Genomic DNA, 26,738 nt, shown 5'->3' with positions numbered 1-26,738 from the left:
TTTTTTCGTCTACAAATCTGAACATCAAAAACCGCCAAGCTGATTGATAGGCAAGTCGTGTCAGATTCTGATTATCCTGGTGATATTTGATGATTTCTGTCATTTCATTCAAATACAGTTCTTCACAAACTTTCTTAAAAAAAGAAGATAGAAAAATAAAAATGTTAAAAAATCAAATAGAAGTACTCATACAAAATAGATAATGTTGCTCAAAGCAAGCAAAGCCAGTTCCACTTCTTTTTGGGTCTCCACGCTTTTCTCTTTCTTTTGTGCAACTTTCAGAAGACAAGGCACATAGATTGAATGCAATTTTGATGAAGAATAGTTACTGAGTGCAAGAAAGCATTCACAGAGATCTGTCAAAAGCTTTTCATCCTTTTCTTCTTTTTTCTTCTCATTTTCATCAACAATCATCTCTTCAAATCTGACACTCAACGGAGAGTTATCAAATCTATCAATCCATATATCTTTCAACACTTTCAAATATCCAATATGTTTCAGCAGCACGAATGCATTTCCCATCGAAAGCTTCCTTTCTTCAATCATTTTGTCCATTTCATTGAACAGTTCCATTGTAAAAACAGATCTGAATTCTCTTTCATTCATTTCATCTACTATGCTAATCATTTCTTCGATTTTCTGTTTCTGCTCATCGGCTGAGTTGCTGCCCAACTGGGAAAACAATTCTTCATAAAATAAATGAAAATTGAAAAATAATAATCATCAAAAAAATTTCATCTACGATCCCTGCACACCAGTGAACTTCTTTGTGTTGTCCATCTCCTGCATTTTTTAAAAGCGTATTATTTGGAAAACAACAGATTTCGGCATTTAAAATGAATTCATTTATGTTTGGATAGAAGAAATTTGCGCAAAATAAATCTCGAAATAATCATAGAAATATAAGAGCCAATACCGTCATTTTTTGCATTTATATTTGTGTTAAATAATTATGAAAAGATACAATACTTTTTCAAAACTCTTTGTTTGTTGTTATGGATTTTTTGATCAAATTATTTTCACAGAACAGGAATATTTGTTTGAAAACTGAGAACGCTATGTGTAAATTTGTCTTTCGAAATCAGAAATGTTATTTCCTTTGTTGGCGTATTGACAATGATCAAAATAAATAAATCTTTGTTTTTGAGAGATCATTTTTTAAAATAGGTTTGATATGGAAATACTGAAATTTAATTTTTCAATGAAAATAAGTAGATGTTTGCATTAAATGTCGTTTCATTGAAAATGATGATATTTTTATCTTCTGCCTTTCCAAAAGCCGAAAAAAATCAGACTTATTACGAAAAAATGAGAAAAATTCTTTTCATGGAAGAATATCTCAGGTGGAAGGAAAGGACAGTTGACGATTATACATGACGAATAGATTGCAAGTTCGTTTGGCTGGATGATTTCGGTAAAACAGAATGAAATTGAAAAGAAAATGAAAATCTCCAATCTTTTCAGGAAAGTATAAAATCAAATCATTCAGAGGGAGGAAATAGCTGAAAATGAATATTCAATGAAGCTACTTGAAAGATTGTTGAAAACGGAAGAAATAATGAATTTTTAAAATTAAAAACTATTTTTTAATCGAATGAAAAATAGATTTTGAGTTTCAAATAGGCTCTGAAGGTTTGTTGTTGTTTTTTGAAGTGATTATTCTTTTTTTATTCAGGGTGTTGAAAGAGCGAAGGATTAGGTGACTTTGAAGAAGAAGAAAAGTGGGGAAGGAAAAATACAGACAGATAGATGAAATGCGAGATATTTCGAAGATGCTTGGCATTGGGGCTTTGACAAAGAATTATTTTTGAAAAAAGGTGATTTTTTGTGAAAAAAGGGAAGCGAAAGAAGAAGAGATGGAATGAAAAAAGAATCGCTCAATATTTCATATTTTTTTATTTTTTTGTTGGAGAGAGAGAAAGAGATTGAGCAAAAATTGAAAAAGGATTCAGAGGCTATTATTTGCCAGAAAAAGACAAAAACCTGAAGACGAGAGTTTCATTGAATTTCTCCGTTGATATTTATTGACACTTATCTTCTCAATTACAACAACCAATCATCTCATTCTATTCATTAATTATCATCTTCTTCTTTTTCTTCTTAAAATACATCAACAACATTTCACGCAGCTTCTTCTTCTTCTTCTTTCACTTCTTTCACTTCATCCGATTGAATTTCTTCATATTTTTGCATATGCATCAGAGATTACTCGAGTAATGAAGAAGAAAAAAAATTATTGCTTAAGAATCGATGATTTATATTGAAATTGAAAAAGCGTCTTGTGGAGAATGGGAAATGAAATCAGACAACAAAACTACCAAAAAGCCACTGATGTTATCTTTCATCTGGAATTTGAGTTTCACAGACTTCAGCGTATGATGTTGGAGTGGAAAACATTTTGTGGAATCTGTCCGATGCTTAATGGCTACTATGGGATTTTTGTTAAAATCAACAGAATGAGCAGGTGATAGCATTTGCAGCATTCTCCATTTCTGAATTGATCTTTCATATATCTCTCAATACGTTCATCTGATGTTGGCTCAGAACAATAATTTATGCATAACTCGCATAGATTCGTCTTCTTTTCATTTCGATTTCTCGCCTAAAGAAACTCTATTCTATCGTTTTCCCACAACTCAGAAAAAGAGCGTTTTCGTGGATGGTTGATCTTTCTGATCCGATTGTTGATGCTGTGTTTATTTTTCAATTGGAGCTGTTGTATGACACGAAAGCCTATTTCAAAAAGCTTCTTGTGGCCGGGACAGCGCAGCAGTCGTATCTTCTCTCAGCTCCTTCGTCTTCTTTGTCTTCTTCAACTGGAGCAGCACGCAGATCAACTTCTCCATTCCGGAGGCGGAGAAGTTAAGAGAAGAAGGCAGCAGAAGATGATAAGTCATCATCAGCACATGTGATTGACCCTTCGGATACCTCGGCGGTGGTAGCATCATACACTTCGGCAGGAGCGATGGACAATATCGAGAGGCGGCTGGGGTATATGAAAATCGCAAGAAGTCGTAACTGAGGGAGCAACAAACGCTTCGAATGATTTGTTGCGGGGAGGCGGGCGGTGCTATATGGATGTGTTGAGTGTGCGTACGATGTAGTGCTTTCGGCGATGTTTTCAGTTCCGCTGGTGGTGCCGCTTCCGTCACTTGCAGCGTCGGAGTGTGCAAAGTCAAGGAGCAAGCGAATCTTTGCGATAGAAGATTTAAATGCGTTCTCTTCGATCAACTATCTGTTTGACCCTTCACTACTGCCGTAGGTGATAGCGCGGCTGGTGTTGCGATCACCGCAGTCGAGGCGTGCGGCGGTGAAGTGATGGAGAGAGAGGATGAAGTGATGGGGCGAGGGGTTGCAGTGTGTGAAGTGGGGGAGATTGTGGAGAAGGGAATGGAGGCGGTTTGGCTGAGGATAAAGGATGTGATTTTGTTGCATGTAGCGATTGCATTGGCTGCTCGGGAGGAGAGAGAAGAGACAGAGGAAGGAGAAAGGGAAGAGGCATAAGGAGGTGATAAGAATGAGGAGAAAGACGGGTATCCTACAGCGCACAGAGAGTTTGTGGAGAGAATCAAAGAGAACCAGGGGAAGCTGGAAGAGGCGATTGCGCAGATGGTTGTGGAGGCGCTTGGGATGAGTGGGCTGAGGTTTGTGAAGGCGGAGACATGGACAGAGATTTTTTTCAGAGAGGCTCCTTTTACAAATGCTGAACAATGCTCTCACTTTGCGTGCCTGCTGTGCAACATTGGAATACGCGAGAAATAAGAATGTTACAGCAGGAGAAGAATATGAATATTTGAGTATTTCTTCAATGAAAAGTCAGATAAAAATGACTAGAGATGTGGATCAGTTGCAAATATCTGTTGATCGAATGACAATAATTGAGGAAAAAGACAAATTCATTGAAAAGGTTGTGTGAGAAAGATGTTTGTTTTGTGTTGAGTGAAAAGAATAAGAAGAAGGAGAAAAAGAAGGAGAAGGAGAAGAAGGAGAAAGAGAAGAAGAGAAGAAGAGGGCAGTGAGTTGGCTGACATAGCTTGTTAGTGATATGGAAAGCTTTCATGTATTCCATAATGTGATGCAGAGTGAGAGAGAATGGGTTGAGCGGATGTTGGCCAATGAAGCAACAGCCGTAGCGAGGAAGGAGTTGTGAAAGAAGTCAATGAAAATGAGCATTTTTTCAAACTTTCTCTGCACTTGTGCTTTGTTGCAGCCTGAAGGATTGGGTGTATGTGAAGTTTGTTTCATCAAAATTTTTGGTTTTTGAGACAAATAATAATAATCACAAAAAATATAAGAAAAAACAAAAATTTCAGATATAATATAAAACAATCCACGAAAATTTTCAAATATTTCTCAATAGCTGCAATGTTCTTTTATCATCATAGCACTTCACAGTAATCTTCTTTCTTAAAGAATCAATCATTTTAACTGTAAAAATTTATTATGATATCATTTTTCAATGAAATTATTCTGTTTCATTGTGAACAAACATAGCAGGGTCAGAAATTTATCGGTACCCAAAAAATTAGTCGGGACCTAAATTTTCTGGCTCACAGGAGCACTTTTCGAAAAAAATAAATAATAGAAAATTATTAATATATGATAATATACTATTTCTGAAAATATTTTTTCATATTTCAATTTTTGTGAAAAGATCTGGTGTATTTTGTTTTATTTTTCTGATCAAAGACTTGCTCGTATTTTCACGAGCTTTTTGTTTTGAGATTTTTAAGTATTGTCATTGTTATTGAACATAACTTCTTTACAATTTTGGCTATTTTTCATCGTTTAACACTTCTTTTTTTTATTTCTTTTTCCATTTCACTGAATTTCGACAATTGGGACAAAATATTTGACTTCAGGCATTTTCATTTAAATATTATGCATCATTGATGAACTTTTTGATAACAAAATTTTCGAAATAAATGTGTTTATTTTTTTTGAAATAGGTTTGATGTCACAAAACATGATGTTATTATATCAATGATGTTTGTTTCCAGTTATGAAAATCAAATTTATTTTATAATCTGGGTAAGTTCAAAAATGTTATAAGTGAATCAAATTTTTCATGCTTTGTGCATATTAAGCTTGAAAGTTTGTATTTTTCCCCAAATGACTTTTTTATTGTGATTTATTTCCATTTATTTTATATGAAAAAAGTAGTCAATGATAAAAATGATGTGAAATAATCATCAGCAATAATTTTTGGACTCATATTCTGATGCATTTTCACCTTCTCCTGATCCATTGTCATTTTCTGATTCAGTTTTCTCTCCTTCGATTTTTTCGCCAATAATATCGTCAATATCAGTAATTGGCCTCTGCGACAAACCGACTCTTCACTTTAAGTCTCGACAAGCCGACCGACAAAACAATCAGCTTGAATTTGACAAACTGATTGACAAAAAAAAACGTTCTTAATATGATTTCGTTTTTCTATTTTCTTTAAAATATTATTTGAATTAATAATTTATAAAATTTTCATGAAAAGATAAACATACAAATATTTTCTTCATTTATTTTTGAATTTGTCAATGGGTTATCGACAGATCTTTGTCAAAATCAGTTAACCGACAAAGATCAGTCGATCGAAAGATCAGTTGGTGAAAAGATCCATCAGTCGAATGGATATTCTTTTTTAAAACAGATTTTCATTTCAATTTTTTCAAATTATATTTTGAAAAATGATTAATTGATTGAAATGAATTTTGAATTGAGTGCTTGAACTTTTTTAATAAATTTATCACTAGTGGAAAGGAGAATTTTGTTTCACACTATTTCAGTTTATATATGTGAATATTTTAACATTGTGATTCAAAAATAACGATTGAATTGAAATCCACAACTATTATTTGATTATGAAATTTGGTAACAAACACGATATACATATATCGCATAAAATACCGGACAAGATCGATATCACAATAACTGTAAGAAGAAAAATTCTGACTATCTTCCTCAAAATACATCTCATCAGTACAAACTCATTTGATAAACGAGGCTTAATGAATAGCTTCATTTGCGCTCAGAATAAAATGTTTTTAAAATCTCAGAGAAATAGGATTTTGAGTTTTTCTGAGATTTTAAAAATATTTTATTCTGAGCGCAAATGAAGCTATTCATTAAGCCTCGTTTATCAAATGAGTTTGTACTGATGAGATGTATTTTGAGGAAGATAGTCAGAATTTTTCTTCTTACAGTTATTGTGATATCGATCTTGTCCGGTATTTATGCGATATCTGTACCAAGAAATAACCGGATAATTTTCTTGAAAGGTTTGCATGAAATCGTTGTTTTTATTTTTAATGTAATGAATATGAATAGAAGATATGGCTGATCCTTTTTAAAATCATTATTTCGTTCGAGCTTTGATCTAAATTTTTTTTCAATGGGATTTAAAAAAAATGAACTTGAACAGATAATACATGTTGTTCGTGATGTTATTATTGCATAAACAAATTTATTACAAAAATCCCATTGATATTAAAATTTGGATTAAAACTTGAACGAAAGTGTGATATCAAAATGGATCAGCCATATTATATATTGTGTATGCTGCTGCTAATGAAGATAATTTTCAATTCAATTTGATTTTCATTTAATAATTATTAATATGGAAGTGAAAGTCATTCATTAAAATATAAATTGGAATAATCTACGAATTTCGTAAATAACATAGAATTCTGTAATTCTTCAGCTGATTTGAACAGAAAAAGAAGAATGAAAAGATTCAAAAGAAGAATAGTTTGAATTTATGTTATTAATGAGTATTTCTAATTAAGAAATAATTTGTATGTTTTTAAAAAAGATTCATCACTGAAGCTTTTAGAAAATTTGTTACAAAAATAAGCAGATGATTGGGTATTGATATCATCAGCATGAGAAAATTCACATTGGTTGTCGCTGACCTTCTCACACGCACGCTGCAAGGGGTTTTTACACGAAGATATGAAGCTTGATCACAAACTGAATCAGCAACCAAAAAAAAGTTAGATCGGTTTTTACGCAATTCAAATTTATCAATCTTCTTTCTCTTTTTCTTCTGATCATTCAGAATCAAACACAGGACTAAAACATGTAGATTCATGAACTGAGACCTCACTGTCTACTTGTTTGCTGGATTTCGAATCAGCAGTCTTTATCACAAAACTTTCATTGACATGAACGCTATTCCAAATGTATCAGTCCAACTGGTGTGTACAAACGACACTGTGCAGTGCGATCACAAAATGCGTTCATCCAAAAGATTGAGTGATAATCGTTTGGGCTGGAAACTGGATGGATTCTGTTTCCAAGAAGACAAACAAAAAGATGCTGAAATTTTTTCAGAAAGAAAAGGAAGTGATGCAGATCAAGTTCAGGAGTGAAGGCGATGAACAGTGGATGAATTTGAACTATGACAAAACCGAAAAGAAACTTGAACATATGGGGGGAAATATTGACTTTCAAGCTTTTTTTTACACAAAGCATAGAAAAGTTGTTTTTCTAATAACATTTTAAAACGAAATCAGATTTCAAAATAAATTTTATTTTCATATTCGTAAACAGGCATCATTGAAATCATAACATAAAGTTTTCCAACATTTAACGAATGTCAAAAAATCGACTTATTTAATAATGTTTTTTGATCTCAAAAAGTCAATGAAAAGTGCATATTTTTTCAATGAAAAAGCTTGAAGCAAAATATTTTGCCCCATATCTTCGATCAAGTCATGAAGCCCAAGACCACAAAAGTGTACATCCATTCGCATCCTTCTAAGCAAATATGCAAAGCTTTATCTGACAAAGTGTATCTTTTTATTCTTTCTGAGTTGTTTGTTGCGAGCACCTCATATTCGAACAGCTAGCCAACAAGAAAAGACGAGCTGCTAGTGAGAAATGAGAGTCATTCATCAATTGCTTCCTGATTCTTTATCAATATAACCGTAAGACAGCCAAAGAGAGAGAGCGCCACAAGTTTCCAAAGCAGATCCAAGATCAACAGACGATTTATATACTGATACAAGGATGAACTGATTTTGGTTTGTAATCTTTTTTTCTTTTTCTTTCTTTTTTCAAATCCACTTGCTTTCTCATGCTGATGTTTATCCAAACGAAATAAGTTTGTTGATTCATATCCATTCTTTAGCTATCACTTTGATGACCTGAATGGAAGAGATACAACGTTCAAGCACAACATCTTTCGACTCTGTTATGAAGTCAACTTCAATCAACATTCTTGAAGTGGCATGGCGAATCAAACACACAGCAGACAATAGAGGCAGAACGGACAAAGAGAATTAAAATGTGAACGAGATTGTGAATAGAGCCGAAGAAACATCAATATAAATACCGTAAAGCATATTATTCAGGAAAAAGCTAAAGAAAGAAAAAAGATGAATTTTTTTGGAGAAAAAAAGAGAAAGAGAGAGTTAGAAAGAAGATTTTCACGTTATGAAAGCATCTGGTTGAAACGAAGAAGTTGAAGAAGAAAATAAACACGATCGTGATGGGAACCAAGCGGTTATTCGTGTGTTGAACAGAGGACTTCTCCTTGAGAAATGCTTCATGCCACAATGCACACATCTTATTCATCATTCAGACAACAACATTCGACCAACTCATCGCGATCGATGCTGTATTCTTTGTGAATGTGTGGAAATTGGTATTCATTCATCAGCAGAACCTGTGATTGGAAAGGGCTTATGACAAACTGCAACACAGGGACCACCTTTTAAAAAAACATATCCTCCATCATGCACACTGAAAGACTCATCTTATATGGAGAATGCGATCATCCGTTCGAACTTGAGGCTCATCTTCGCAGCTGGTTTGAGGCATAAAGAGGACTTCTTCGAAAAGCCTCAGCTGCTTCTCAAGTCGAAAATCAACCTTTCAGTAGACTCAGCGGAGGGGTTTGCTCCATTTACAAATGTTTCTTCAGACTTAAGATGTGCTATGAAGAGCTCGAAAAAGGAAGTTGAGATAGATAAATGGTTTTTCTGGAAGAGCCAGATTAACAAACAAAGAAAGAAATTATCTGAAATTATTCATCGCTTTTTGAAAAGTGAAGAATGTTGTGGGACTTTTGCAGTAAGTTACTTCTACATATGCCAAGTTGTCTCGTTCATTGTTGAATGAATACTTGTCCAACCAGCAGCATAAAGCGTACAAATTATCACACAGTCACCAAAGGCAGGCAATGGGAAGATTTCACAATTTTCTCGTTTTGTGCTCCTTCTCGGCTGGATACTCCATCTATAGCGAACTGAGGAAAGATGGGATCATTGCTTTGTTCTATGTGCCCATCTTTAAATTACAACGAGAAGGCAATTTAGCAGAAGAGGGGAATTACTTTGGATACTTGAACCAGAAGAATCACCAAAGCATAAGCCTCATCTCTAACAGAGCACTCAGTTCAATCTGTTAGGTACTCATCATTTTTTCTCAAAGCTCCTTTTTTCTGCTTGTTCTTTCGTTCATAAGCCTTTACAACTGGTAACTGTCTTATCTTTTCGTGTGTTTCGTTGCGTGCAACTTATTTGCTTCAATCTGAATAAGTTGCTTACGAATCTGCTGGCTTTTCACATTGCATAAAGAGTAATCTGAAGCTGTTTGATACTGTTTATCCAGTCAAAAGTTCCATATCGAAATATCAAGCTGCTTTGAGATCCGGTTCTGTCTCTCCTCTGTCATTGAAACTTAAAATGGATCTCCTCTTTTCCTGCTTCGTGAAAAGTCAGTTTGGGCAACTCATTGATATCTTAGCTTTAATCAGTTACTCTGGCATCGTTTCTCTGAACCAATACGAATACAGTGATTTCTCTTTTTTCTATTTTATTGAGAAAGACACATTTTTTTTCTTCAATCCGCTAACAGCTACTCATTTTTCTATTGCAAATTTCACAATACGATTCAGTTTCTTATCAATGGTTAACTACAGTTGACTAGTGGTGATTTTTCAAGTCATTTAGTGATGCAGAAAGAAATGAACAGACTTCACGAATGAATATGTGCAACGATGTGAAATTATCCGTTTCTAAAATAATTTGTAAAATTCATTTCTGAATCTTGATGTTTCTCATTATTTGTTTGATTCCTTTGAATTTCATTTTCATTTTTGTTTTGGGTTTGATTGCGATTTTTATTCATAATCGCATAATCAAGCAATGCAAATAACAGTATTCTCATCAGAATTTTGTAAGTTTTAAAAGATTGCATGATGATATTTCACTTGATATGTGTTTTTGAAAGAGCAAATGTTCTTTTTTGAACATGAAAAATGTTTTAAACATATTTGTTGAATTTTAATAAAGAACCTTGTTCAGTCAAAAGTACGAAAAGAAAAAATTCATTGTGAATTTCCACATCTGATTAAAAAATTAAAAAAAAAAACCCTCGACACAAGTTTCGTTATTCGACAAACAATCATCGTATTATTTTTCCTTGTAGCAAAGGCCTAATCTAAAGAATTTTATGAGCCATTTTCTCTTTATCTTTCAAATACAAATCTTTTGTTTCATTGTCCCATATTTAAATTATTGAATTGCATTTGATTGAATTTATTTTATTTGTAACATCGCAAACAGTTGCATTATTATTATTAAATTCATATGAAAAGCGAATTACGCATTGATCCAACTGTGAATAGAGAGATCTCTGAGATAAAGGCAACCACGAACAGTTTACAAACAAAGAAGAAATGTGATCCACCAAAATGGATGAAGCTCGAATTTTCACTTAGCAACAAGAATGAAAATACAATGTCAATGATATGGATTAAATATGCTAGAACTGAACCTCCAGAGTGGATGAGGCATGAAAATTCGCTTAAAGGTGAAGATGGAAAAACAATGGCTATGCACTGGATTCAAGAAGTGAAGACAGAGCCACCAGAATGGATGAGGCATGATATCACACTTGGCAATAAAGGCGGAAATACAATGGCGATGACGTGGATTCAGTTTGTCAAGACAGAGCCACCAGAATGGATGAAGCATGATAGTGCACTTACAGATAATTATGGTCATACGATGGCCATGTTTTGGATTTATTGTGTTGGAACAGAGCCACCAGAATGGATGAGACATGATAATATGCTCGTTAATGAGGGTGGGCACACGATTGCCATGTCATGGATATATTACATTAAAACTGAGCCACCAGAATGGATGAGACACGACAGTACACTCACAAATAAGGACGGAAGAACTTTGGCCATGTGGTGGATTTGGAGTAAAGGAACAGAACCTCCAGAATGGATGAGACATGATATAACACTTGGAGATCTAGATGGAAAGACGATGGCTATGCACTGGATTGGAATCAAGGAAAAAGAACAGCCAGAATGGATGAAGCACGAAATGAAACTTGCTGATAAAGAAGATAGGGCAAAGATTATTCGTTGGCTTATTGATCAGAAATCTGAGCCACCAGAATGGATGAGACATGACATAACTCTTGCCGATAAAAACGGAGCTACAATGGCAATGTGCTGGATTACTAATATCAAGACAGAACCCCCAGAATGGATGAGACATGATATCACACTTTCTGATAGGGAAGGAAAAACAATGGCAGATCATTGGAAAAGCAATGTCGGAAGTGAAATACCAGAATGGATGAAAACAAACAAGATCTAAATAAATGCTATTGTGCGTGTATGCTTTGATTAAGAAATTTATTTTTTTTCTTTGAATTGCCTTTTTTCAAAAAGATGTTCATTAACGAAGAAAAAAAATTTTTTTAATTTTAATTTTTCAAATCTTTGCAGAGCAAGTTTTATCATAATTTTCCATTCTTTTCTTTTCGATATTTTTTCTTTTTTTATAAATTTTTAAAAAAGAAAACAGCCATTTTTTTTCTGAAATTGAGATCTGGGACGAAATTTTTTGTATTATGAATTTTGTTTTACACAGTTCTTTCAAGGATTTTTTTCAACTTTATAATATTTCAATATTCAATATAGCACTATAACGTCAGTTTTGTAATTATATGATTTCAAAAAAAGTCTGGAACAAATCATTAATTTTTTCTAAAATGAAAATATTCTGTCCCATCTTTGCAATTTGGCTGAGCGAATGCAATGAATAAAAGATAAATAAATAATAAATCATTTAAACTTCAAATAAAAAATTGGTTTAAGATGATGATGACGAGAAAATGAAACGATAATAGAAGATCTTATATGTGCAGGTTTTAATTTCCTTTTTTTATGCGTTTTTTTAGAACTTGTTGAAATAATGAATTGAATCACAATATCTATCATTCAGAAGTTGGAAACAATGTTCATATAATTTTTTTAAAAAAGTATTTATCTGTGAGAAATTAATGTGAGTGTTTCTTTTTGATGTTATAAATTTCTGATGAAAAATGAATGAAATTATAAAGAATTTCAACATTGTGATAATTTCTAATGGATATTTTTGAATATTGAATATTTTTTGAAGGAATTTCTGAATTTCTTCATCGAAAACAACCGATTCCATATTCTGTCTAATTCCTTTGATTTAAGACTGATGGATTCAACAATTTTTTGAGAACTGTATCAAAAATATATATATATATCTTGTTATTTAAAAAACGTCTTTATTTTCTTTACACTTCTTTCATATATTTTTTTAAAAAGAAAATGGTTTAAAGGAAAAAAAAAAAAAAAAAGAAACAGAAATGAAACATCCAACATAAATATTCAAAATATAAAAAAAAAATGAACGACAAAGAGGTGAGCGGATTATGAACAAATGAAATGAGAGATATTAAAGAGGAAGTAAGTTGAGTGTTGACATGGCAGGCCAAGTGAACTGAAATAAAATTAGAGAAAACAATTTTGAAGAATCACAAAAAATTTCAAATTCATTTTTTGAATGCACAACGAAATTAGATTTTATTGTTAAAAAAAAAACAATTAAAAGCACACCTCATCTTCAAGTTGAATATCAATAACCCCTGCATAAATATCCACCCACTCATCGAGTGTCGGAAGATCAGTATTTTGCGTTAGATTAAGATAGACTTCGTTACTTGGAAGTTCATTCTCTTCGCACACACGAATAAGAGCATCAGAAGCCGGTGGCGTATCTGGTGTAGAAAGAGAATCTATGCGCGCATGCTACAAAATTTTTAATGCCAATTTAAATCGGACACAAAAATTGAATACAATGTTGTTCAGTTTAAAAATTTGTATATTTCTTAAAAACAATTGAATTAATGCAAAAACATACATTTCCAAGAGCTAATATTTTCTGCAAGCAGCAAGTAATTAGTTTTTCAGTAATTCCCAGCATATCTGGATCAGGTGAAATGTGTTTACTAATTGAATGAGCTGTCCATGATGTGAAAGCTCTTTCAGGAATATCATCAGTGTAATGCAAAATTCTCACGCTTGTAATCAGTTGTGAACCTCGTGGTAAAAAAGGAGTTCCTCCCTGAGCCGCATTTATTGCTGCTATTGCTCTTTCGGATTGAACTCCTTCTGTTGGAAAAGCAAGCTCTTGATGCAAAGCAAACGTCCTGAGAAAATCGCAGATTGAAAGATATGTACTCTTTAATATGCAATATATATATTTTGAAAAAATATTACACCCAAATAATAAAACACACTTCAACAACAAGAACAATCGCATTTGGCATTAGAAGAAGAATTCCAGTTGGCAACACTTTTCTTCCTCTCAAACCTCCAAAAGTCGCTCCACGTCTAACTGCAGGTAAATCAGGTATAATTTTTTCGAAATAATCTAAAATCAATGGTATGTTAATCACATATTTTTTTAAAACCGCAAAATTTTGAAAAACCAGCAATATCATGATCTTGTGTAATCTGTCGATCAACAACTTTTCCACATAAAACCACACGACTGACAAATGGAACTCGCTTCGTATCTTTAAGTTTACTCTCGACAGCGTCGAGCAGAGTCATAGATTCAGCTCCACTCATAACGTTTCAAATTTAACTTATGGGATCATGAAACAAATATGTGTTTCAAATATCAAATAATACATGTTTCGAGCATGAATCACTTAATTTTTACAAATGAACAACAGGTTAAATATTTTTCAACAATTGAAAAAGAAAGAAATTAGCTTGAAATTAATAATTTCCATGATACAGAACTCATTTCTATTGTTTCCTTCATTAATCATTAATTTTTTACCATTTTAATGTGGAGTTGATATTTCGTTATGCTTTAAAATCTTTGAAAAACTTTTCAAAATTTGAATAAATGATAATAGTGAGTATTAATATTAATAATTTTGAATTTACGTTCCTGGTTACAATTAAAAAAACGTTAATATGAACGAGAAAACATATTTCACCACTCGTAACACTCTAATACTATATTTCAAAATTAAAAGTTGTAAACAATATGTAAAGAATGATCAAAATATGATTTGGATAGCCCAATGCTGTAGAAGTGAGAAAATTTCAAAGCAGCAGCACTTTTATTTATCATGATATTTTTGATATTTGTTACTGGATGTATTCACATTTTATTTGGGCAATGCTGTTCTTGCGGCGATCATTCATCATTGAATTCTCCTTTAAGTGGGGGATACAGCACAATGTCAGTCACGTTTGCAAAATGCATATTAACTTTGCTGTAGAATATACTGTTTTTTATTTCAAAATAAAAAGAGATCCAGATACTGGAAAAGTTTATAAACAAATTGACGATGGAAGCGGAAAGCCTCAGTGGATCGAAGAAAATAACATGTGTACAAAAAAATACATTGACGGTCTTGGATACGTTTCTTGTCCTTCTCCAGGTTGCCGTTGCTTCTTTTAAAGCAAAAATAATTTCAAATTTTGATTCAATAAATTAATTCGAAATTGTAAAGATTGGAAGCCAGGTTGTGGACCAACAATTCTTAAGGAGCCTCCAAAGGGCGTGCAAAAGCAATTAGACCAGATGGGAAAATGTGGAATGTTTCCAAACATGTTTGAGTCATCAGGAGAAAGCTCAAATTCTGATTGTGCCTCTCAACAAGTTCCTTTGGCTTCTTACTCACAAACTCCTTCATCTTCATCTTCACAAACGGAGCCATCATCAGGAAGGTCTGAGCCAAGAAGTTCTCGCAAATCCTCCTCGAGATGTCCTCGTTCTGCAAGAAATAGCGAAAGAGACGCAATCAGAAGAGGAGGAGTAAATTGGTAATTTTCTGAAGAAATGATTGATTATTCAAGGTTTAATCGAGCAAACAAAATGTTTAAAATTTGTCATCATTTCCCCTTCTTTTGAAAAACATTTTTTTTGAAAGTTGAATGGCCCACAATAAATGGATTTTGCTAATGATCTTTTATTATTTTTTATTTTAAAATTGAGATGACGGAGCTGACTCGAAATGAAGCAGCTGTCATCTTTCAGAAGTATATTAGAGGCTTTATACAAAGAAGGAGAATTTTAAAACTGAAGAAACGATTAATGACGAGAAATCGAATTGTTCAAGAAATCGTTGAGACTGAACGAGATTACATAATTTCAATGAAATGTGCTTTAAAAGTTTATCAAATTCAATTTTTTTATTGCCAATTTTTATGAATATACATTCAAGTATTTTTTTGAGCCAATGACGATGCACACTGGTCATGAAAACGAATCGTGGACTTCATCAACGATACAAACTATCTTTTCCAATCTTCAGCAAATCTCCTCTGTATCTGAGGAGTTTTATGAGTTATTGACCCCGCGGCTCGAAGAATGGACTCCGTGTTCAACAATTGGAGATGTTTTCTGCCAAACAGTGTGCAAAAAAATACTCAAAACTTTGAAAATTAATCTTTGTTTATTAAAAAGGGATTTATAATAAAGTTTTACGTGCAGTATCATCAAAATTTTGACAGAGCCATGTCCGTCCTGAGATCACTTCTTTCTCAGTCTCGCAATTTTAAAACATTTCATGATCAATGTTGCGACGAGCTCAACGACAAAGCGACAGCCACCTTTGACCAGACGAACATGCTGCTGAGCGAGGCGCAGCTGAAAGAGCGCTGGACGGAGCACATTTCCGCGTCGCTGGCGGGCTCGTCGCTGGTGGAGCTTCTGACGCGCCCGTGCCAGCGGATGCCGCGCTATCTGCTGTTCCTGAGCGGGCTGCTGAAGGAAACGCAGTGGGACAGGATTCTCGACCCGTACGGACGAGGAGACGAGCCAAGAAGCTCACTGGACGACCATTTTGTGCACCCGGATGTGCCCTTTTTGCAGAAGGCGCACCAGATGATGAGCAACTTTGCGTTCTTCATCGACACAAGCATCAGGAAGTCAAGGTCGCTCGTTAGAATGACGGAGCTGCATGGGTGTTTGAGGGCGTTTCCAGGGGTATGTGGAGAAGAGAAAGAATGAGAGAGAGAAAGAGAAAGAGGAAAAAAAAAAAAGAGAGAGAGAGAAAGAGACAGTGTGAGTTCTTCGGTACATGATCGTGTTCGATAAAAAAAATGTAAGTTAAATAAATAAATGTAAGCAGATTATCTTCTTCTTCTTCTTTTTTTATTTCTCTTTTTTTTCTCATTTATTTATTTATTTATTTATTCTTTCATTCATCTATTTCTCTATTGCTTCTTAATCGCTTGTCTTTCTCTGTTTGCTCCTTCTTCCTCTTTCTTCTGTCTATCCACTCCATTCGCATTCACTTCACTTTTACTCACCTTCAATCAATCTCAATACCCTTCACCAACATGACCTTTCTGTCTCTTTCTTCCTTTTCTTTTCTTTTCTTTCTCTCTCTCTCTCTCTCTCTCTTTTTTTTTTTTTTTTTTTTTTTTTTTTTTTTTTTTCTTTTTTTATTTTATTTTATTTTTTTCATCTTTCTCTCACTCACTTTCTTTCGTTCTCTCTCATTCCTTATCCCATCCCCCCTTTTTTCCCAGCCCCTCCTCCTCCCCTCCCGCACCATCCTCTTCGAGTCAGATGCTGTCAAAATGAGCCGTTCTTCAATGTCCCCCCGGCATCTTCTGCTGTTTTCTGACTGTTTTGTGATTGCCTCTCAAACAGGCAGTGTTTTATTGTGTAGAGGGGCAATTCCATTGATGAAGATGTATGCGCTGTTCTTTGGAGATGAGAGAGGGAAAGAAGAAGAAGAGGAGGAAGAAAAGGAAGAAGAAAGAGAAAGAGAAAAAGCAAGAAAAGAGAAAGAGAAAGAGAAAGAGAAAGAAAAAGAAAAAATTGAACACGATGAAGATGTGCTGGGCCACGAAAACAACCTGATGCTGGTTTTGACCAAAGAAATCTCCCTTTTGTTCCAGTTTGCGACAGAAGAGCTGTTCAACCAGTGGAAGCAGAACATGAACAGCGCATTCGCCGGAGAAAAAGAGAGAATACAAAAAATGGGGTTTTTCCGCTCCGAAAGGCCGAAACGCGGAATTAATACGCTTTCCGGCAGCATTTTGACAGGCAGTGAAGGCAACAGTGATGGAGCTAATGAAGATGGAGAAGGAGAAGGAGAAGGAGAAGGAGAAAGAGAAGGAAAGGAAGAAGAAGAGGAAGGGGAAGAAGAAAAAGAAAGCAACCCAAACAGCCGAGTCAGCACTCCAGCTAATGCGAATGCCAGTGCTGTCGCTAATGTTCAAATGAATGGCGATTCTGCTGTTGGAGTGAATGGAGTGAATGGAGCTTCTGCTTTTCCTTCAGAAAGGCCATCTTCAAAGGCATCGAACGTGTCAATTGTCTCAAATGTGTCATATGCGCCTGACAGAACAGGGTCTGCTGCTTCTCAATCATTTGATTTGTCTTCATCATCATCATCTTCTTCTTCTTCTTCTTATTCACGTTCTTCTTCTTCTCTTCTTTCTCCACCTCCCCCTCCTCCTCCGGCTGTCATTTCTTCTCTGTCTCAGTCTCTTTTCCCTCTCCGCCCTCCCCTCCGCAGCGCCCTTTGGATGAAGATGCTCTTTCCACTGGGTGTTGATTGGCTGTCTGTTGAATGTGCTGCTCCGAATGCGAAGCAGCTGCTGATGCGGCCGATGAGTGAGTGGATGGAAGAAGAAGAGGGAGAAGAAGAAGAAGAAGAAGGAGAGGAGGGAGAAGGAGAAGAAGAAGAAGGGGAAGAAGGTGAGGAAGTTGAAAGCTATTACAGCGAAGGAGAAAGAGAACGAGGAAGAGAACGGGGAAGAAGAAGAAGTGGAAGAAGTGGAAGAAGACAAAGAAGAGGAAGAGAAAGAACTGCGCTGTTTGACAGTGCAACCGGATCAGCAGGAGTGATCAGAAGCTTCTCCACCAGCTATGCCAGCCACTCAACATCGCCTTTAATGACTCCTTCTTCTTCTTCTTCTTCTTCATCTTCAGCTCTTCTTTCTCCTCAGCTTCGATCTTTGTCCCCGCAATCGTTGAATGGCATGCATTCATTGAATTCATCGAATTCATCGAATGCCCCCCATCTTTCTCTTCCTCTCCCTCTCCCTCCTCATCCGCCTCCCCCTGCTCCTCCTCTTTCTCCTGTTTCTCCTGTTTCTCCTCTTCCACATGCGAATGATCAAAATCATCAAAATCATCAAAATAACCCACAAAACCAACAAAGACACTCCTTCCCCCTTTCCTCCGCTTCCCTCAAGCATCTTCCAGCTGTTTTCTCTACTGTGTCTGTTTCTGCCTCTTCTTCTCCTGTTAATTCTTCTTCTTCTTCTTCCTCTTCCTCTTTCCCTTTCCCTTCTCCTTTCCCTCTTTCTGTCACCATCACCAACACTTCACTCCCTGAAATTGCTAAAAGTTCCGTTTCTTCTTCTTCTTCTCTTTCTTCTTCTCTTTCTTCTCCTTCTCCTTCGTATTCCTCCTCTTCTTCCTCTTCTTCTTCTCGTTCTCCTTCTCCTCTTCTTCTTCCTCCTCATCGCCCTCCTCCTCCAAGGCCCACAAGCAGCCACCCAACAAGCAATTTAACAGCATCCCCGCAAAATTCGTTGAACAACAGAGGAGCTGTTAGCGATGATGCAAAATGCTCTTCTTCTTCTTCTTCTTCTTCTACTCATCCACCACCACCACCACCTCCTCCTCCTCCTCGCTCTCCTCAAACACATGTGCTTTCTTCACAAACTGCAGTTACTCCTAAAACACCTACAACTTCTTCTTCATCCTCCTCCTCTTCTTCTTCCTCTTCCCTTTCCTCCTCCTCCTCCTCTTCCCTTTCCTCTTCTTCTTCTTCTTCTTCTTCTTCATCTGCTCTTTCAACTCCTCAACCTTCTTCCAGAACACAAACTCCCATTGCTTCTGCAGCTGTATCACCACAAGTCTCAATACCTCCTGAAAAGCCAATGTTATCAGCTTCTTCTTCCTCCTCCTCTTCCTCCTCCTCTTCCTCCTCCTCTTCCTCCTCCTCTTCCTCCTCCTCTTCCTCCTCCTCTTCCTCCTCCTCTTCCTCCTCCTCTTCCTCTTCCTCCTCCTCCTCCGTCCCCTTCTCCACCGCCGTCTCTGCTCTTTCCCAGCAGATCAACATACTTCTTGGCTGCTCTTCACAGGGAATGAAGCAGAGGGAGAAATCGCAGCAGACAGTTCTCAACAATTCGATTGAAGAAGCAATGAAATTCCAGCAGAAAGAAGCGACTTTGAGGGGAATACAGGGAAAAAAAGGGGAGAAAGGGAAGGAGGGGGAGAAGAAGAAGAATGTTGGGGTTTCATCGCCATTGTCTTCTTCTTCTTCTTCTTCTTCACCACGTTCCTCTTCTTCCTCTTCCTCTTCTTCTTCTGTGAGAAAGAGCGTCGATGTGAAAGAGCAATATCGTGCGGGCATCAGACACAGCTGGCGAAATGTGGTGGAAGGTTGCAAACAAATTGAAAAAACATCTTCTTTCTCTTCTTCTTCTTCCTCTCCTTCTCCTTCTCCTTCTTCTTCTCGTTATTCTTCTTCTCGTTTTGCTTCTTCTTCTTCTTCTCGAACTTCTTCCAAAACTCGTCCATATCCTTCCTTTTCTCGTCCTTTCGTTTCTTCCTCTTCCTCTTCTCCTTCTTCTTCTTCCTCTGCTTATGCCAACAGAATAAGAACAAGAGCTAAAGTCAATGCAAACATAAAGACAAATGCCAAAGTCAAATCAAATCCAAAAGCAATTTCGAAGGCAAAGCGAAGTTCTCCACTTCTCGTGAGCACTCAAAACAGAACGAAAACCACGCTTTCTTCAACTCTTCGTCCTCTTCCTTCTTCGACTTCTTCTTCTTCTTCTTCTTCTTCTTCTTCTTCCTCTTCTTCTTCTTTATCAGCAACAATATCTTCTTCCTCTTCTTCTTCTCCTTCTCCTTCTTCTCCTTCTTCTCCTTCTTTCTCTTCCATTTCTCGTCTATCAAAGACAATAACTCCTCATTCACCTTCTTCTTCTTCTTCTCTTTCTTCTTCCTCTTCATCTTCCTCTTCCTCTTCCTCTTCTCCTTCTTCTCATTCAACTCTTCATAACCCCTCTTCTCCTCTCCGTCGCCCTGCCACTGCACACACCACATTTCATTCTTCTTCCTCTTCCTCTTCCTCTTCTTCTCTTTCCTCTTCTCCTTCTCCTTCTTCTCCTTCTTCCCTTCGACAATCACTAAGCCAAACTCAGCATTCTCTTCCACATCCCGTTCAGCCACGTCCTTCTTCGTCTTCTCATTCTTCTCATCCTTCTTCTTCCTCTCCTTCACATCCTTCCTCTTCCTCTTCCAATCACACCAAACCTTCTCCCCTTCGCATCCTCCACAGCTCCGACCTCACAAAACATCATTTCCCTTCTTCTTCTTCTTCTTCTTCTTCTCCCAAACAGCACACCCCTCCTCCTGCTGCCCAGAAGCCCAGCGCTGCTCCGATTGCCTCGCTTCATCCGCCTTCTTTCTCAATGGCTGCCACAATTTCATCAAATTATTCCTCTTCTCACACAAAGAATCAGCAGAAATCAACTCTTTCCCCGTTATCTGCTCGCTCGAAACAGCCGGCGAGAAGTTCGAGGCCGCAGACTGCTCCGTTGCATCCCAGAGCGTTTAGGTAGTCTTTTACAAATGCATAACGCAAATCTACTTGTAGAATTGAGTCTTATTTTTTAACCACAAAGTTAATATTTTTTGAGCCATAATTGATTTTGTTATTTTGTATTTATTTATTTACAATAATTGTTGGAGTTTATTTCATTATTTGAATTTTTTTTTAAACATTAATAATTTTTATTGACGAGTAGTCTGAATTTCTTATTGAACATTTTGTTACATTGGATGTGTTTAGCATTTTGTGACTGAGAGTTCTTTTAAGGTCAATTTGTGTTTTAAAAAAATATTTGACACTGTTTATTTTATAAAAAGTTGTTTGTCCAATAATTAGTATGTATGAAGATCCAATTGTGCGCTTATTTCCCAGAAAAAACTTGAAACAAGATCAAAATGATTTTCTGAATAATTCGCGATTAATTCCATTTGAGGAAGATATTGACCCTGAAGAAGTTACACCTACAACACCTCCTCTTCCATTTCTATGTTCTGGGAGCATTCCAAGTTCTATCAAGCCAATTATGAAACAAAGACGAGATTCATCCCAAAATGAGCTGCTAAAGACAATGAGCGAAAAGAAACTTTCAGAAACTCGAGGATCAATGCAAGCATTTCAGCCCTTCACATCTGATCTATCTGATGCACCAAAGGATAAGAGCGATAGGATTATTCATCTTCCTGTTTCTAAGCCTCTTCCATTTGGAAAAGATGACAAATCAGAAGCACAACAAATTCGCAGGCCAATGACTGCTATTCCAAAAAGTAGTCCATTTCTTTTTGCTCAGAGAATGTCAGCTGCCCGTTCATCTCATTTGAAGGAACAGCTGAAAACACAACATCCAGTGAATCAGTTAGTGAGAAGTGTGTCTCCATCACACCAAAATGCAGCGAAAGTGCTCGACATTTCATCGTCTGTGTTCAATTCTGCTGTTCTTTCTTCAAAACATACTCCTTCTTCACATTTATCAAAGACACCAAGCACCATTCCAAGAAAATCAAATTCTACATCTTCTTTGAAAACCAGCGCTCTACGCAATTCTTCCACGCTTGGCATTCAGCTGCCTTCCATCCACACAACCTCCACCTGGTCTTCTTCACTGGCGCTAGCTACGCCCTTCTCATACCCCGCCAGCTTCTGCTCAGACCCAGAAACCGAGTGTGATTGTGCTGTTGTGTCGATTCCTTTGCCCGAGCCGCATTTGACTTCTCGTTCCACTTCGACCATTCCGCTGACCACTCCAGACGCCACACCCATCCACACAGCCACGCAAACGCCTGAGGCTTATGATCTGTATGATGACGCTGTGCCTCAGACATCTTCTTCTTCTTCTGCTTTTTCTTCTTCTTCAGCAGGAGCAGCATCGTCTTCTTCTGATTTTTCTTCGTTTTCTTCTTCGTTTTCTTCATCCTCCTCATCTTCCACTTCTTCTTCTTCTTCTATTCCATCAACATCATTTTCATCATCTTTGTTAGCATCATCATCATCATTGCTATTATCGTCTTTGAATGGGATAATGAAAAAGCCATATTTCAGATCTGACAACAAACTTCAAAGTGGATTGAATGGGAAACGAATCCATTCGAATCGTGCTGTTTCTGACAAAATGACTGAAATTTCATCATCATCATTGTTATTGTCATCTTCACCTTCTTCCTCTTCCTCTTCCTCTTCCTCTTCCTCTTCCTCTTCCTCTTCCTCTTCCTTCTCTCCTTCTCTTCTCTCTCCCTCTGTCTCTTTCTCTCCCTCTTCTTCTTCCTCTCTCTCCCCCTCTGCTGCATCCATCGGTCAATACGATGTGTTTGATGAGATCTCCTTTGACGGCTTTATCGACTCCCCCGCTCCTTCTTTCGCTGCCATCGACGCTCTCACTCCTCCTTTTCTGTGCGATGGCCAGCAGAACGGCGAAGAGAACTTGAGATTTTCGACTGTTTCGGCAAGAAGCAGGGCAAATGTGGAAGATGCTGGAGGATTTTGTGGCTTGCAAGATGAGAATTCTCTTTCTTCGCCTTCTTCGCCTTCTTCTTTTGCTTCTACTTCTGCTTCTGTTAAGTCTTCATTGTCATCTTCTTTGATTCCACCGTCGATGCAGTTATCATCATCGTCGTCTTTTTCTTCCTCTTTCTCTTCCTCTTATCCTTCTTCTTATTCTTCTTCTTATTCTTCTGTTTCTTCTGCTCAACCTACAAAACACATCCCATTCACTCTGAATCCTCTTCTCGGCAGTTCACAAGCCATCCAATCTTCTCCTTCCGTTTCTGTTCTTTCCCCTCCGCCTCCACTGCCAGGCCCAATGAAATCTGTGTTCTCTTCTCTTCCTCTGACGTCTTCTGTGAAATTGGAACGCTCTTCTGCAATCAATGGCTCAGCTTTCAATCATCAGCAGCCTCAGTCACTTTGTCAGAATTGTACGAATTGTCAAAATTGTGAGCATTTTCAGCATTTTCAACAAAGAAAGCAAAATAAACAGAGCAACCAGGAACAGAAAACAGAAAACAAGGAAATAATTCCCCATTCACAAAAGCCTGATTTTTTCTCTTCTTCTTCTTCTTCTTCTCTTCCACCTTCAGCGCTGTTCAGGAGACGCTTCATGTTTCCTCACAATGTGCTGACAAAAGCTCTTCCTCAGCCTCCTTCGATTGTCCTTCCACACACACTGCGCCCGAGGAAAAGAAAGGCAAGCAGAAGAGCATCATCTGCACTTCCAACGAAGGAAGTGAAGCAGAAAGAGGGGAAGAGGAAGATTTGAATGTTCTTTTTTTTCGTTGGGAGGTGGGGGTGGAAGAAAGAAAGAAAGAAAGATGAAAAGAAAAGAAAAGTGAAGTAAAAGACGAAAGACGAAAGACGAAGGAAGGAAGGAAGGAAGAAAGAAAGAAAAAAGTTAAATGAACAGGATGAAACAGTTCTTAAATTTCAGTTTATTATTATGTAATTAACATGATGATTTGGATTTTTCTTTTTAAAAAATGTTTTTTTTTTTTTTTTTTTCATTCGATTTGCTTCAAAAGATTTTTTGAGAAAATTATTGGTTCAAAAAGAAAAAAAGAAAAGAAAAGAAGGAAAAGAAAGATAGAAAGGCAAAAAGCAAGAAACGAGAAAGGTTTCCATTTGTGATTGCTTGCAGACAACGCTACACACAAATGACTTAATAAATATTCTTTCAATCAAACAGTTGAAATTTTAAAATATTGAAATAATATTAAATAAATAAATAAAATAAAAATAAAAATAAAAAATTGAATAAAATAAAATAAAAGAAGAAGAAAATGATGGGTTGTTGAAGATAACAAAAATGAGGCAAGCATAAATTTTCCATTCATTATAAACAAAAGCAGAGCTTAAGAAATCAGACATCAACAAAACAAATATCAAATCTGAGATTTCTTTTCTTTTCTTTTATTTCATTCTATTTTTTTTTTTTATTTGATTCTTTTTTTGCCTTTTTCTCTTCCTCTTCCTTCATCTATCCCTTTCCCTTTCTCTTTCTTTCTCTCTATCTGAATGCTCAGCTTTGAGAAATGACTGTCTGAACTTGCGATATCTGCTGCTGCAGCTGCGCGTTTTGCTCCAACAAAATCGTCCTGATTCCAATCAATCAAACAAATAATAATCGAAATTAAAAAGAATGAAAAATATTAATAAATAAAATAAATAAATTAATAACAAAAAATACATAAATAGAAAAACATATAAGCATATGAGCATATGAACATATTAGCATATACGTATATAAGAATATAAATATGAAAATTCATAAATGCACAAAACATTGACATAAAATATCCACATGATTAATTCTTCTTTGAGAAACCAATCTTTCTGCATACACACTCACACACACACACACACACACACACACTCACACTCACACTCACACTCACACACACATAAAAAAAAAAAAAAAAAAAAAAAAAAAAAAAAAAAAAAAAAAAAAAAAAAAAAAACACTCTAACTATCTAACTAACTCACACCTGTCCGTTCTCAGCTTCAAGATTTCGTCCTTCAGCTGGTTTTCAATCGACTCTCTCTTCATTTTCAGGCGGTGCGCCTCGTCTTCCCTGCGCTTCTGCTCTTCCTCCAGCTTCATCGACATCATCTTCATTTCCGCCTTGGCGGAGTTCAGTTCAGCCTGCGCGCGATCGTTCTGCCTTTGAAGCTCAGTTTTCTCTTCTCTTGTCTTCTCCAGCTCGCTGGCGAGCCTGCTGATACGCTTGTTCAGAAGCGATATCGTCGAAGAAGAGGAGGAGGAAGAAGAAGAGGAGGAGGAGGAGGAAGAAGAAGAAGAAGATGATGATGATGATGAGCTTCCTGTTGCAGGGGAAGATAAGGAAGTGGATGAATAAGGAGAAGAGGAGGTGTTGGAGGAGGAGGAGGAAGAAGAAGATGATGACGATGATAAAGGAGAAGGAGAGGATATTGTTGATGTGAGCTTAAGTTTCTTATTCGAATAATCATCCTTTGCAGGAGTACTGAAATGCATTGAATGGATTGAAGAAGATGTAGAAGAAAGTGAAGAATTAGAAGAAGAAGAAGAAGGTGAAGATGATGGTGATGAAGTATCTGAAGACGAAGAAGAAGAAGAAGAAGAGGCAATGGAAGAAGAAGCCACTTGCCGCTTTTCGTGATGCTGTTTAAGCTTCAATCTTCGGGCACAGCTTAAGCAGAGCGGTTTCCCACCAATCTTCACATTGCGGAATATATCACAACAGCAAGAAGCATACAAAGAGAAAATATTCCAGATGAAATAAAATAATAATAATAATAATAAATAATAAATAAATAAATAAAAAGACGGGAAATTTGTATTCCTTTCTGAAAATTCAACATTGAAATAGTTTTGTTAAACCTTTGCAAGCTTTTCAGGTGGCTTATTAAATGCAGATAATTTTCCGCATTCCGCGCAAGCAATTGGCGCTCCATATTGCCTCACAAACTCTTGGCAAAATCTGCATTTGTCAGCTCCGAATGCACATTTAAGCTGACAAATGATGCAAGGATGCGGCTCTCCGAACTGCAGAACCAAATCTTTGCATTCCAAGCATATTCTAAGCTTTTCTTTCTGTAAATGAATGGGAAATTGAACTTCCAAATAAAAGTTATTTTATCAAAAAATAAATCTACCTCATCTTTTTCAAGTTGGTGAAAGTCACAGTCGCAATACTCACAAAACACGTGCGGAAGTTTCGAAATACATTGTCGGCAGAGATGTTCTTTACGTGACGCAGACCTAAAAAAAAAAATTAAAAAAGAAATGATTAAGAATGGATAAAACGAATCTTTGAAAAGCACAACGAATCAAGTTCTGTTGTTAGACAATTTCTGCAAAATAATCCACGATTTTTTCTGTGAAGTATATATATTTGAAATTAAACATTAATAAAAATGAAAAAAATATATCATATTCAACTTCTTCAAATAAAAAGAGTAAACTTTCGATGTGTTAAATATCCATCCATATCTTTCAAATAATTGTAATATGTGTTAAATTTGTATTTTCAAATATATTCATTATCATAAACGTTTGCATTTTGAAATGAACATCAATTATAACCTGCAAAATATTATATAACGTCGTACCTTTTCACAAAAAAATAAAACAGATTCGTAGTAATAAATAATATCCCTTTTTGATCAAAAATCAATAATTATCTTTTACAGTTTTTTTCTCCATATTTCTTTTTTTAAAAAAAGCTAAATGTTGCGTATAAAAACAATCCTCCCCAAATTGCAATATACAAATAAAATCGCTTGAAAAGTTTCATCAGAAATATTGAATTTTATCTGATAGAAAATTTCTAAAAATCGAAAAACTTTTTGATAAAGCATAAATTTTATAATAT

At 36.0% G+C, this 26,738-nt stretch overlaps 8 protein-coding genes across 8 annotated transcripts; 5 read left to right on the top strand and 3 right to left on the bottom strand.

Annotated features, from left to right (window-relative positions):
- Positions 1–186: 186 nt before the first annotated feature.
- MONOS_1729 (uncharacterized protein) lies at positions 187–789 on the bottom strand (the record flags this gene model as incomplete). The annotated part of the gene is made up of 2 exons (XM_067870195.1): positions 187–686; positions 756–789. The coding sequence occupies 2 exons, from the start codon at positions 787–789 to the stop codon at positions 187–189; spliced, it is 534 nt and encodes a 177-aa protein (XP_067722755.1).
- Positions 790–3,115: 2,326 nt separating this feature from the next.
- MONOS_1730 (uncharacterized protein) lies at positions 3,116–3,504 on the top strand (the record flags this gene model as incomplete). The annotated part of the gene is made up of 2 exons (XM_067870208.1): positions 3,116–3,165; positions 3,270–3,504. The coding sequence occupies 2 exons, from the start codon at positions 3,116–3,118 to the stop codon at positions 3,502–3,504; spliced, it is 285 nt and encodes a 94-aa protein (XP_067722754.1).
- A 7,088-nt stretch (positions 3,505–10,592) lies between these two features.
- MONOS_1731 (uncharacterized protein) lies at positions 10,593–11,960 on the top strand (the record flags this gene model as incomplete). The annotated part of the gene is made up of 1 exon (XM_067870219.1): positions 10,593–11,960. One exon carries the CDS (start codon positions 10,593–10,595, stop codon positions 11,619–11,621), a length of 1,029 nt encoding a protein of 342 aa, XP_067722753.1. The 3' UTR covers positions 11,622–11,960.
- Positions 11,961–12,554: 594 nt separating this feature from the next.
- On the bottom strand, positions 12,555–13,934 carry MONOS_1732 (uncharacterized protein). The gene is made up of 5 exons (XM_067870230.1): positions 13,774–13,934; positions 13,582–13,715; positions 13,203–13,523; positions 12,899–13,090; positions 12,555–12,782 (listed from the first exon to the last, which is right to left on the bottom strand). The coding sequence occupies exons 1-5, from the start codon at positions 13,913–13,915 to the stop codon at positions 12,738–12,740; spliced, it is 834 nt and encodes a 277-aa protein (XP_067722752.1). The 5' UTR covers positions 13,916–13,934; the 3' UTR covers positions 12,555–12,737.
- Positions 13,935–14,425: 491 nt separating this feature from the next.
- Positions 14,426–15,272, top strand: MONOS_1733 (uncharacterized protein). Its single transcript, XM_067870241.1, has 3 exons — positions 14,426–14,552; positions 14,615–14,745; positions 14,818–15,272. The coding sequence occupies exons 1-3, from the start codon at positions 14,431–14,433 to the stop codon at positions 15,132–15,134; spliced, it is 570 nt and encodes a 189-aa protein (XP_067722751.1). The 5' UTR covers positions 14,426–14,430; the 3' UTR covers positions 15,135–15,272.
- A 129-nt stretch (positions 15,273–15,401) lies between these two features.
- MONOS_1735fu1736 (putative Rho guanine nucleotide exchange factor 17) lies at positions 15,402–21,214 on the top strand (the record flags this gene model as incomplete). Its single annotated transcript, XM_067870272.1, has 4 exons — positions 15,402–15,479; positions 15,532–15,720; positions 15,774–16,295; positions 16,844–21,214. 4 exons carry the CDS (start codon positions 15,402–15,404, stop codon positions 20,906–20,908), a joined length of 4,854 nt encoding a protein of 1,617 aa, XP_067722750.1. The 3' UTR covers positions 20,909–21,214.
- Positions 21,215–21,235: 21 nt separating this feature from the next.
- MONOS_1737 (uncharacterized protein) lies at positions 21,236–23,647 on the top strand (the record flags this gene model as incomplete). The annotated part of the gene is made up of 1 exon (XM_067870283.1): positions 21,236–23,647. One exon carries the CDS (start codon positions 21,236–21,238, stop codon positions 23,645–23,647), a length of 2,412 nt encoding a protein of 803 aa, XP_067722749.1.
- A 220-nt stretch (positions 23,648–23,867) lies between these two features.
- On the bottom strand, positions 23,868–26,522 carry MONOS_1738 (putative FAM76 protein). The gene is made up of 7 exons (XM_067870294.1): positions 26,476–26,522; positions 26,329–26,356; positions 26,191–26,241; positions 26,020–26,125; positions 25,745–25,957; positions 24,870–25,579; positions 23,868–24,479 (listed from the first exon to the last, which is right to left on the bottom strand). Exons 2-7 carry the CDS (start codon positions 26,352–26,354, stop codon positions 24,404–24,406), a joined length of 1,182 nt encoding a protein of 393 aa, XP_067722748.1. The 5' UTR covers positions 26,355–26,356; positions 26,476–26,522; the 3' UTR covers positions 23,868–24,403.
- Between the last annotated feature and the right edge of the window lie 216 nt (positions 26,523–26,738).

This window comes from Monocercomonoides exilis (genome assembly GCF_001643675.1).
Source record: "Monocercomonoides exilis strain PA203 chromosome Unknown scaffold40-978991, whole genome shotgun sequence".
NCBI classification, from domain to species: Eukaryota; Preaxostyla; order Oxymonadida; family Polymastigidae; genus Monocercomonoides; species Monocercomonoides exilis.
Note: the sequence above shows the minus strand (reverse complement) of the source record. Positions and strands in the feature narration are given on the sequence as shown.